Consider the following 12,083-nt stretch of genomic DNA (forward strand, 5'->3'; position numbering starts at 1 on the left):
TATGGAGTGCTGGTAATGTTGTATTTCCAGACCCAAGTGTTGACTTTCTAGTAACTTAAGCTTACATTTAAGTTTTATGCATTTCTCTGAACGTATACTTTATAACAAGGTATTAAAACATTTGCAAAAAAAAAAAAATGTGATACCTAGGAATGGTTTTAACAAAAGATGTACAAGAATTTGGTGAAAAAAAATTTTAACTTTAAACATCTGAAGAAAAGTAAATGAACGGGAGCATCATGTTCCTAGATTTCAAAATTTGGTATCAGAGATACTAGTTCTTAAAATGACCTATAAGCTCAATGCAATCCCATTCAAAATCCAACAGGATTTTTCAAGCTTGATAAGGTTTTCCTAAAATTTACATGGCTAGAAGTAGTCAACACCATCCTAGGAAGTTAAGATGGAGGGAGGGGGGAATCTGTTCTACTAGACCTAAAAGCTGATTATTAAGCTACAGTAATTAAATTGTCATTGGAAATTTGATAAATGACAGAAGTAACTTTGGCAATCAGTGGGGGAAAGGATGACTTTTTAAATAATTCTTGGACAACTGGTTAAGCAAATGAAAGGGAAGAAAACAGCCCCTTGCCTCCTATCATACACCAAAATAACATACATGCGAAAGGCAAAACTATAACACATTTAGAAGGAAATCTAGAATATCCTTTTTACTTTGAATCAAGGAAGAATTTCTTAAACTAGACAGAAAACATTAAATATAAAAGATTGGTCAATCTACATTAAAACAGACTTCTACTCATCAAAAGAAGTCATAAATTGAAAGAACAAAGAGATGTTACTAAAAAGACATGAAACTAACCAAAGATTAGTATGATAGGCAGCCTCCAACAATGGTCACTGACCGTCCCTGCAGCCTGGTGTTCACACCCTTCTGTTGTCCCCTCCTACACTGTAGCAGGTTTGCTCTGCATTACCAAGTACATAGGGCAGAAGTAATGCTGTATCATGTCTGAGATTAGGTTACAAAAACTACAGCTTCTGTCTTTTTCTCTTGGATCCCTGAGGCAAGCAAGATGCCATGTTCTGAGCACCCCTATGAAGAAATCCACACGGCAAGGTCCTGAGGCTGGCCAACAATCATGTGACTGACACCTTGACTTCAGCCTCCTGAGAAACTGGGCCAGTTTTATTATGCTACACAGCAAAATAACTAATTAGCATCCTTAATAAAGAATTCCCATGAATAGATATGGAAAGATAACCAGAAAAAAATGGGCAAAAGATATAAACAGGCTTTTCACAGAAAATGCAAAGTATGTTTAACTTCATCAATAAACAGGGAAAGGCAAATTAAAGATACATACCATTTTCATCTGTCGAAATGACAAAAATTGGCCAGGATATGGAGCCTAAGTAACCTTGATATACAAGTTGTAGGTATGTAGAACTGTTATAATCACTGTGAAGGAAAAATGTGGCATTTTTTTTAAAAACTGAAGATAAATATAATCCACAAACTAGCAATACAGAACTCCTGTATCCGTAAACATGCATAAGAATGTGCATAGCAGCATTGTTTATGCAAGCAAAATTCAGGACATGGCCCAATTGTCCATCAAGAGGATGGGTAAATTGTGTATTTATATAATAGAATACTATACACACTAAAATGAACTATACACACTAAAATGAACTATGCATAAACATGATTAAATCTTAGAGCTGAGTGAAAAACCAAGTCTCAGAAGATACCATGCAATATTCAAAATATTTAAATGTTAATATATAATTCATATATGAATCAACAATAGATGTCAATGTGTAAATCAAGAAAATAAACCCTTTATTTTTTTTTAATGTTTACTTATTTTTGAGAAAGAGACAGAGTGCAAGCAGGGGAGGGTCAGTGAAAGAGGGAGACACAAGATCTGAAGCAGGCTCCAGGCCCCGAAATGGCAGCAGAGCCTGACATGGGGCTCAAACTCCCCAACCATAAGATCATGACCTGAGCCGAAGTCGGATGTGTAACCAATTGAGCCACCCAGGGGACCCAACCCTTGTATTCTTTAAATAAACCAACTACACAATAAAACTTTATCAAGTGATGAAAGTAGCACAAATCATTCAGCAATCACTAATAATTTCCAAATCACTTGTTTCAACAGTTGGGTTGGTAGAATTTTTTTGACATGGCTCCCACCAGCTAAATGATGCTCTCATATGCAGATGCAAACTCTTCCAAGGACTTCCCCCATTCAATTGGTAGTCATTAACGAATATGCTCTTTGGCACCTGAAGAGAACGGACATGCAGCTGATCCCCATCTTATCAGACAGGACAGTACCACCTGGGTGCTGGCTAAATGCCAAGAGCTAGTGGCAGGTGCTCCCAACTAGAGGTAAAGGGTGAGAAGACAGGGCTAATTGGGTGGGGACTGATGATCTTGGTTGCCGGAACTGGAAACTTGTGTTTCTGTCTCATTTCATACCCAAAACTGCCCCCAACCCCTGCATTGGCCAACCAAGAAACAATGGTTGGATGAGCAGCTTGGTTAGGTCAAGAAGGGTGAACTTGTAGAGATGGGGAGGGCAAACAAATATGATACTCCTGTCTGGAGCTCAGCCAAGGGAAGAGAGGGAAGAAAAGAGCAGTTGTGTTATCACTTGCTTTAGAGCATACTCTTCTGGGTAGGAGAATCCTGGAAGAGTCACTCGCCTCATGCCTCTTCAGTGCACACGACCGGCCACCCTCCACCACAGAACAAGTTGCCAAAATGTTAAAAAAAATCTAAAGGGCCATTACTGCACCACAGGGGCTATGTCCCTAAACACCTGTGCCTGCCCACACTCCCTTCCAATCTTCCCAGCTGCTACCAGAGCTTAGACATATGTTGCCCTTCAGCAGGATGAGGCATTTCTCTGGGAGGATGAACAGACGAGATCCTCTTTAGCTTGGTTGCCCAGGTTCCTCCTCCCACTCAAGGGCTTACAAAACCAGTAAGATTCCCCAACACTTGAAATAATAGTATATCTACTGTAAGTCCTTCAGCTTTGTCCCCAGTGCTCAAACCAGAAATGCATCACAAAGTATCATGTGTGGTTTTTGAGATAAACCCCCATGTACTGAAACTTATATTCGTTATACTTTATGCAAAAACATGGAAAGCTAATCAAGTTTTGGAAAAAATACCCTTGTGATAAAACTAAGAAAAACGAAGAAATTCAGGATAGTGGTTATCCTTGAAGGAGAGGAAGAGGATAATTTTCTATTTAAGTTGGGTGGCAGATTTACATTTATTATGTATGGTTCATACATATCTTCCACAAGAAGTTTTCCTCAGGGTCGATATTCTGGGTTTACTAAGTCAGCTTTATTGCGAGCTCCCATTTTCTACAATAATGCTATCACCACCTTACAAGAATGAGTAAGAAATTCTGTCAAATGCTGAAACTGTGCTGGAATCAAGACATTTATGTCCGTTGAGTTTCCCAGTTGTATCTAAAGAAAGGAATGAGGTTAATTTGATGTGGCCTGTTCTTAGCTTAGGATCTAGGTCAGTTGTCCATCACATTTTCTCTTAAATGCTGACAAAATTGTCAAGTACTTTTAAGAGTCGTCAAACTTTTCAGAACTTACTTCTCACCTGTATTTTTCCATCTCTAATCTTTTGGCACCTCTTCTATTTTCCGTAGTTTCTTACTCACAGTAACTATAGTCAGGAATGCATTTGACCCCAGGTATATGATGAGCTCATTGAAATAGGTTTGGTGTTTCTTTAGATTTTTTCATCTAAACTAATAGCTTCTCACAAAGAAAATCTATCCTTTTCAACAAGTCTGGAGATCATTTTCCTCTTGAGATTGTTACAGGGATGTTATCTTTCCCTAGCAAGTTGGATTTGACTTCCCTGATCTCAGTTCAGATAGCAAAAGCCCTTTTCATTGTTTTGAGTTTTTGTTACTGACACTGTTTTCCTGCCACTTCCAAGCTTGGCATAGATCTCTATTAATCACAACAACAGAGACCCCTCCTTGTTCAGGATTAACCCTGAGTTTTATTCTCTTTTGGGGTTTCTAGAAGTTAACAGTCATAGCTTCATATTTGCCCCTTTAAAAAGCTGAATCTTCTGCAATTAAGATTACCTAAAACAACAGATGTGACACTAACTGTAGCAAACAATACCTTCCCAAGTTTTGAAATGCCAGGAAGACCAGGTGCTCTCTGACCAGGAATTCAAGCAGAAGCACAGTAAATGCTGTCCAGCCTGTGGGCAGACTGAGGTATGTGGCGTAGGGTCACTTCTTATGGACGCAGAGGAGAAGACGGTTTAAAAGGAAAGTTTGTGCAACACAGCTACAGTAGAATAAAGATAAAAAGTTCAAATTACCACACTCAATTTAAATTTATTCTAAAGAAACAGCTCCCCCCCCCCACCTTTAGGAAAGCTTGAAAGAAACTAAAACTAAAATAAAATTTCCAAAACTGCTTTGCAAAAAAAGTCACTCAACACAGATGCTTCCACTTATAGAACTCGTCATCTACTTTGTATCATCAGGCATTTAGCACACCAAAGAACAAAATAATGACATCTCTTTAGTTCACGTAGGAATAAGAGATAGATAACACACTATACACCTTAACTGACCATGAAAAGATTGTTTTATTCCATGAAAATATTCTCAACAGAGAACACTATCTTAAACAAAGCATTTACCATTAAGAAATCAACATGTGCACAAAAAGAGTAAAAATTACTGAAAAATTAAAGATTTCTTTTGGACAATTCACATGTTCAAAATTTAAGAATGATTTAAGAATGATTTAAACTGTGCAAGTACAAATGTCTGTCCTATTGTAATAACCCACGTACAGGTTGCACTATGCCACGTGAAGGACCTTGCCTCCTACGGAAGCAAATCCTGCTTTGAGAAAAACAAACAGTAGCCTGAAAAGAACAGTTAGTCCTTACAAGAAAGCCTTAAACTTTGCCCTCTGTGGCCGTCAGCCAAAAAAACACAAGCACTTCAGGCTTTGTACAGAGGACAAACACAGCCAGATCACATTTCCTCCTCATTGCTAACCTTTAAAATAAAAATAGCACTAGATTTTAAAACTACTTTATGTAGTCTGTCAGTATTGAATAATGTCACATTATATAAATAACCCTGTAAAGAGATTCAAAATCTAAACTTCATAGTTTACTAGCCTCAAAGGTAATACGCTATATGTCAGCTGTGTAACAGGGGTGCACTTGATCTTATGAAGGCATTAACTTTCACACAATTGTCATTCAGCTTTAGTATAACTGCTAGTAGGATTCAAATAACACTGGGAAAGAATTATTAAAGCAGTCACACAGCTTCTAAAATATTGCTTAAAATTCAGTAATACACAGACCCATTTCACGTTCTTTCTTCCCTCAAAACAGTAAAGAACAAAATTAATGAAGCTTCTGTGGTACAAATATCCCCCCACCCATGCCCATCTCCCTATTAAACACTACTAAGAAATTAGTTAAGATACAAGTCATTAACAGAATCACAAATGCGAGGCAGGACAACATGAGCAACAGGCGCACTAACAACAATTATATTTACAAGTATAAACAAACAGGAATTTCCATTGTACAAGTAAAAGTGCACATAGATCATTACAAAGTTTCACTAAATTTTATCTGGTTGAAACAAAAGCATCACTTGGAAACAGACTACCATTTTAATAAGAACATGGTCACCCCAAATTAAAACACAACGGGGAGGCGGGGGCGGAGGGAGTCCATAAAACTTCTCCTAAAAACACTGAGTAAAGTAAAATGGACTTGGACATGTCTTTAGTCTGATGCATAAATTTGAAGATGCACCATCACACATGGTAGAGCTCTAAAAGCCACCTACCAAGGCTACATCGGCACCCGCGGCAGCGCTGCCGAGTTAAAGGAGGTCGCACCGAGCTGACACATAAAGCCCTTTGTGGGATACTGTAGTGGTAGTGTTGGCAATCGACAGGTTTAGGCACTCTAGTTTAAGGCAGCATTTGAATGGAAGCAGCTGACTTCTGACAACAGTCCTGTGTCTTGAGGTGGTGAGGATCTTGTGTGTTTATTATGCCAGGATTTCAGTGCTGACTATAGGTTCTTCCCAGACTGAGGTGAAGATGGATCACGTTTCAGAGTTCTTTCAACCGGGCTGTAGGCTAGAGCAGAGATGTTTTCTTTTTCTTATCACAGACACTTCAGGTCCACAAACTACTTCTTCATCATGCCCAAACTGGAATGTTTGTAGTGGGGAAGTTATAGCAGCGTACACGAATACTAGGATGGAAACATTAGTGCTGGAGATGTCTGACAAAGTGACTTGCACTACAAATGTAAAACAAAACAAAGGCTTTGACGAGAACAAGGGATTATAAAGACATGCCTGAAAAATCTAGCCCAATCACTCTAGACATGCAACAGGATGTTAAGCAAGCACAGAGGTGGCGCAGGCAGACACTGACAAATGGCGAGGGTTCTAACAGACGACGGGTCTAAAAGCCAATTAGAACAGAGCTGGGATAGACAGTCCTGTTGGGACAGCCAAAGAGAAGACAAATTTAATGAGAGCTCTGCATTCTTTCTGATTTAGACATCAGTAAAAGAAATGGAAAAAAAGGTTAGCCATTTTCGGCTTGTTCCCTTTATGTGAATAATTGTGAATGACCAATTTAAGGATTGGTATTACAGTGATTTTTTAAAACAATGTATGGAAATGATAATGAAGTTAGTTTAAAAAAAAAAAACAAAACAAAAAACGTCTGCATGCACTCACGCAACTTGCTTCTCTCACTCTCTGTTTGAGCCTGACAACTCTAATACCCTCCCCCTAAAAGCAGCTGCATGTAACCTCCTTCAACATCTTGCCCATTTCCTCAGAAACCCTCTTCAGGAACCTGTAGTCCAGGAGGAAAAAGAAAAGAACAATTACTGAAGACCTTTGGTAAGACCAAAAGGGGTGTTCAGTTTAAAGTGTCTGTACCCAAAGTGTCTGTCCTAAAATTATTTTACAGTCAGCTATGTGAGAACACCAGAAAAATCTGGGACATGAGCAAAATTAAAGGACCAGTCTCTTAAGTGCTTCCTCACTTTACTTCCCCACATGACCAGCACTGCACAATCCTTTACGGTACAGTATTTCCAACAAATGCTCGTTGAAATTAATGGGAAAAAATAATCTTGAATTGATGATTTAGCCAAAATGAGGAAATGCCCTAAATGGTGATAAAGATATAGTCATTCAACCCAGTCAGTCAAAAGTTTTCAAAGTAAAATTTGCCAGGACTTGCCTTCCATTCAAGATTTCCTCTCAGTGTACTTAGAATCTATTTTCCTACGTATAACTGCTAAATGCTAAACAATCACCAAAACGGTATTTCCCCAAAGACATATTCAAGATGAAAAATACAAGCATTAATTTGGAAGGAAGCTTATACATTAAAAATTTGTAGTATACTAGATGAAAATATTTTCAGGTCTCAGAAGAAAACCATTTTATTCACTCAAGAGCTGGACCAGGTGGGCTTATTTTGCAGGTCTCTTGATTAGCCTACTACTGAAATAGATTTATGTTTGAGGTGCTTGTTTTCTTCCTTTAGGAAACCAAAGCAAAGAATAGGGAGGAAAATGAAAATGACTGTATTTCTTATTCTTTCAATAAGCCAACTATGACTTTTCTTCCTAAAAACTGTAGCTACAAAAACTCAAACTCCTATGCTAAACCACTCTTTTGGGAGCCAGCTTTCTATAGCATTTCAGAGCAGTTTTACTTATTTAAATTCACTACAGTCACTGTGTTTTCAGAAGCAAAGTGTGTGTTGGGTGAAGGGGGCTTTCTATCTATGGATTCCTGCCCAAAGATCAAATTCTATAACTTATAAGGCAGAAAAGCACAAATCTTTCACAGAGACTTAAGCAGGACATAAAGCAAAAGGCATCAATTAAGCTTCACACCAATGTCACTCAAATGGTAAAACATCAAGAGAACGGTTTCTTGTGGTACTATTCACATCTTTAAGATAGAGCCTACACTCAGCTCACATAGTGAACAATGTATCTTGGATGCTCTTTAAGTTTTCTTATGTTTTCCCACCCATTGAATGTGTTTCCATTTTCCATTATTGTTCCTATGTCATACATGTCACAAAGCTGCCTGGTTAGTTTAGATGTAAGTTACTGCACCTTTACTGTTTTTCTCTAGAGTTACATCTATGTATGATGTGGGAACGTAGCCTTCTTCACCGTTCTGTCTCCGAGCTCTTGTCCAGCCATCACCTTTGTCTTCCTCAATGATGTATAGAACTTCACCTTCTTTCATTGCCAGGGTACCTTCATTATGTCCTAAATGAGAATTTTCACAGCACAAGTGTAATTAAAGTAATAATTTCGAGTAAAAGTTACAAATACAACACAAAACAACATGAAACTCTACTAGATTTCAACATACCTAGAACCAAGAGCCCAGTGACAAGATCTTATTAGCAACAGCTCTATGATGCTTTTGTAGTTTATCCAACACTTTCATATATAACATTATCTCACTGGAACTGGACAGTGGCCCTGAGAAACTGGCATTATTAATATCACCCCCATATAACAGATGAAGTATCTGAGCTCAATGACATTATATGATTTGACAGGATATTCTAACTCCTATTTCACTTCTCCAACTCTTTTCCCAAATTTGAGTGGCATTGCTGTCGAGAAAATTCATGACATGTAAATCAGGAAAATATTAAGACTGTGAGAGGGCGGGAAGAAAGAAGAATATAGTTTTGAAAGAGAGCAGACAAAAACACAGGTTCACCTCTGGTGATGGTGAAAGCAGAATAGTCACAGCCACAAAGCACAAACTTCCTTCAAAACCTCATGAACCTCAGGGTTCTCTTTCTTCCCCATTGCCAACCACTCCCAACCCGCTTAGCAGTAACAGTTTTCACAAATCAGTCTTCATTTAACATGTTAAATTCTCTAGGTTACATTATAGCAAGCCCTTATTCAGTATTATTTTCTCAGAATGAGGAGTAATTAAAAACTTCACTCAACTTTAAAACTAATACAACGGATGGGTGGGGAAGGACCTTAAGTCATATGCCATTTTATAACAATTTATTTGTGAAAGTGTTACTCTGCTCCTCAGAATTGAGGAAAAGGATTTTTCACAGTCCACAAGCAGAAAAATCTGCCAGAGAGAACCACAATGTCTTCCTTCCCTCACAGGGATTGCTCCCCACCTCTCACAGGGGAAGGATGGCATAGTCAAAAGCTACTACATTCTCTCCTTTTCTCACCAGAAAATATGACCTACAGAGTCAAGCTATAATAGGGACATTTAGCTATGCCATTTGCCTTGTACCTGTCTCTCAATGTTAGCAAGTTACAAGGAAGAGCTTATAGTGGCATCCACTAGACTTCCACTTCCTAGGTTCTGAGCCACCTGCTCAAGCTGCTTCAACTTTAGTGATTACATGTAGCATTAGTAAGATCTCTGGGGGAAATTAAATTCAATTAATACAAATTAAATTAAATAAATTAAGTACAAATACAAATTAAATTAAATTTGTATCAACCAAAGTTGACAGTCAAATAAAAATCTGTACTGGGATGCTGATAACACCGGTAATTTTCTTTCAATGTCATGTATAAAAGAAAAACCTCTATTTGTAATACAGTTAAACAAAAATATTCATACTAATGAGCTGGAATTATAATTTTCTGACAATGTATTATTTAGCTAAGGACACCTAAGTACGTGTTTCAGTGTATGCAGACTTTAAGGAACCAATGTTATCAAATACAAAAGAAAATCATACCATCAAAAGGGTAGATAGCTTTGCAGTGTCCAATAGCAGGCAAGGGATCGTCATCTTCAAATTCATCGTCGAACTCATTGTGATGACCATGTTGTTGGGGTGGCCCTCGGACTTCTTGGTTTGCATCATCAGTGTAACTTCCCTCAGGACTATAAAACATAGAAGTTTATCTCATCAAGTATCACAAAGATGGAAACTTTTTATGCTATCTGAAGGTTGATCTCAGGATCAATTCACAGAACTAAATATCAATGACACAGTTCCAAATTAAGCCTTCATTTTCTTAAATGTTGATGATATATATAAATTGCCTGCAATACAAAATGCTTCTTTGTTGAAGTTCCTGAAACTAAAAAATTACAGTGTTCTAGGCATATGGCATGCATTCAACAAATAGGTCTATCACTGGGTCCAGAGATAAAATGGAGAAATGTAGGGAATACTTGCCCATAGGCATCTTTTTCCTTAAATTTTTTTTTTTTAATTTTTTTTTTCAACGTTTATTTATTTTTGGGACAGAGAGAGACAGAGCATGAACGGGGGAGGGGCAGAGAGAGAGGGAGACACAGAATCGGAAACAGGCTCCAGGCTCTGAGCCATCAGCCCAGAGCCTGACGCGGAGCTCGAACCCACGGACCGCGAGATCGTGACCTGGCTGAAGTCAGACGCTTAACCGACTGCGCCACCCAGGCGCCCCAAAATATTTTTAAGTCAAAGAGAGAAAAAATGTTAATTTTGCTAAAGAATCAAATAACTGAACAAGATACTGGAAAATCTGTATGATCAGAAATTAAAAGCACTTTTAGTATGCCTAAAAGCCACGTTCTTAAATAACACAAACAAGAGAGATTAGATTACTTTAATCTAGGTTTTAACTAGTAAGAAAACCAGTATATTTGTGGGTTTCTCTTGATATATAGGTACTCTTTCAAAAAGTGATAAGAGTTTGAGAAGGAAGAACTAATATTTCTCAAGCACATACTGTTCCCAGGTATTTTATTATGAGGTGCTCTATGTACATTACTTCATTTATTACTAATAACGCTATATGGTAGGTATTTTATTTTTCTATTTCAAGTTTATGTATTTTTGAGATAGAGAATGGGAAGGGGAGAGTGGAGGAGAGAATCCCAAGCATGCTCTGTGCTGTCAGGGCAGAGCCCAATGCAAGGCTGAGCTCACAAAAGGGGAGTTCATGACCTGAGCTAAAATCAAGAGTCAAGACGACGCTTAACCAACTGAGCCATCCAGGCACCCCTGTATGATAGAGATTTTAACCTCTGTATTTTAGGAAACTGGGACTCAGAGATCATTAAAAATGACTTGCTCAAATTACACTGTAAGTAGTAACCAAGATTTGATACTAGATCTCTCAAATTTTCTCTAAAGAGAATTCTAATTTGTTGGCTCTTAGTGGGGCAGAGTGGAGAGAGACATATACACAGAGGGGGAAATTGTCACAAATGGTATGAAAGCATGGCAACTTAGCAAAATGCCTTTTGGAAGCTCTGACTCAAACTAACAATATTGTTTTTTCCTTCACAAAACTTTAAGCAATTTAACAGTTAAGTTTTTCTTCGGCATAAGTCATCCAACTCCATCTAAACCTTAAGGGAATCTTCCCAGGTCTGAGGAGCCTATGCCTTCAGACAGTAGCTCCACAAATTTTCTATGTTCATACCTTTGTTTTTGGATGCATGACAAACTAGAACAAACCAGCAATGGGAAATTTCATATTTTATGTGTAACTACTGTAAAGAAACAGAAAATCATTTAGGTTCATAAGACTAACTCTATTAAAAGCCAAACCCATTACATCAAGGAAGAAGAAAAAGAACTGTATGAAATTTAGAATGAATTTGAGAACGAAATTTAGAAAAAAGTGAAAAAAGTTTGAGGGAAAAAAATACAAATAAAATGCAAAAAGTGACCTTTCTCGTCCCTGTGTTACAAGATGATTTATGTCACTGCTATGTCTTCTGTCTCCTCTCCCACCTGTTTTGCCTTCAACTTCAGAGAGCCAAGCCTTAGGAAAAAAATAAATAAAACTGGGCTTAGTAAGTATTCTTAAAAGCTCAAAAGATAGTCTACAATTAAAACGTGCTTTGAGTTTTTATAATTATGTAATTCTTAGAGAATGGAAACCTTTATTCCAGTTTGACCAACGATCAACTTCATAGCTGATAAGCATAAATGGTTAGTTTTACATAAAGTTTTAATTAAAAAGAAAAACTTGAATGAGGGACTAATTCTAAAGATTATAGACCATAATGATT

The 12,083-nt window shown here is 37.7% G+C and overlaps 1 protein-coding gene across 3 annotated transcripts in view; it reads right to left on the reverse strand.

The window, feature by feature from the left end:
• Nucleotides 1-4,605: 4,605 nt before the first annotated feature.
• Nucleotides 4,606-12,083, reverse strand: part of FNBP1L (formin binding protein 1 like) — a 124,273-nt gene continuing 116,795 nt past the window's right edge. For 2 of the 3 annotated variants that reach the window (XM_047871946.1, XM_047871944.1), the window contains 3 exons: nucleotides 11,739-11,833; nucleotides 9,808-9,956; nucleotides 4,606-8,335 (listed from right to left, as the gene is read on the reverse strand). In XM_047871946.1, coding sequence (XP_047727902.1) covers nucleotides 8,157-8,335; nucleotides 9,808-9,956; nucleotides 11,739-11,833 — 423 coding nt within the window. In that variant the 3' untranslated portion in view covers nucleotides 4,606-8,156. The remainder of the gene's footprint in view (nucleotides 8,336-9,807; nucleotides 9,957-11,738; nucleotides 11,834-12,083) is intronic. The other variant, XM_047871945.1, reaches the window with a different exon arrangement.

The sequence above is a fragment of the Prionailurus viverrinus genome, chromosome C1, assembly GCF_022837055.1.
Source record: "Prionailurus viverrinus isolate Anna chromosome C1, UM_Priviv_1.0, whole genome shotgun sequence".
Classification (NCBI taxonomy): Eukaryota; Metazoa; Chordata; class Mammalia; order Carnivora; family Felidae; genus Prionailurus; species Prionailurus viverrinus.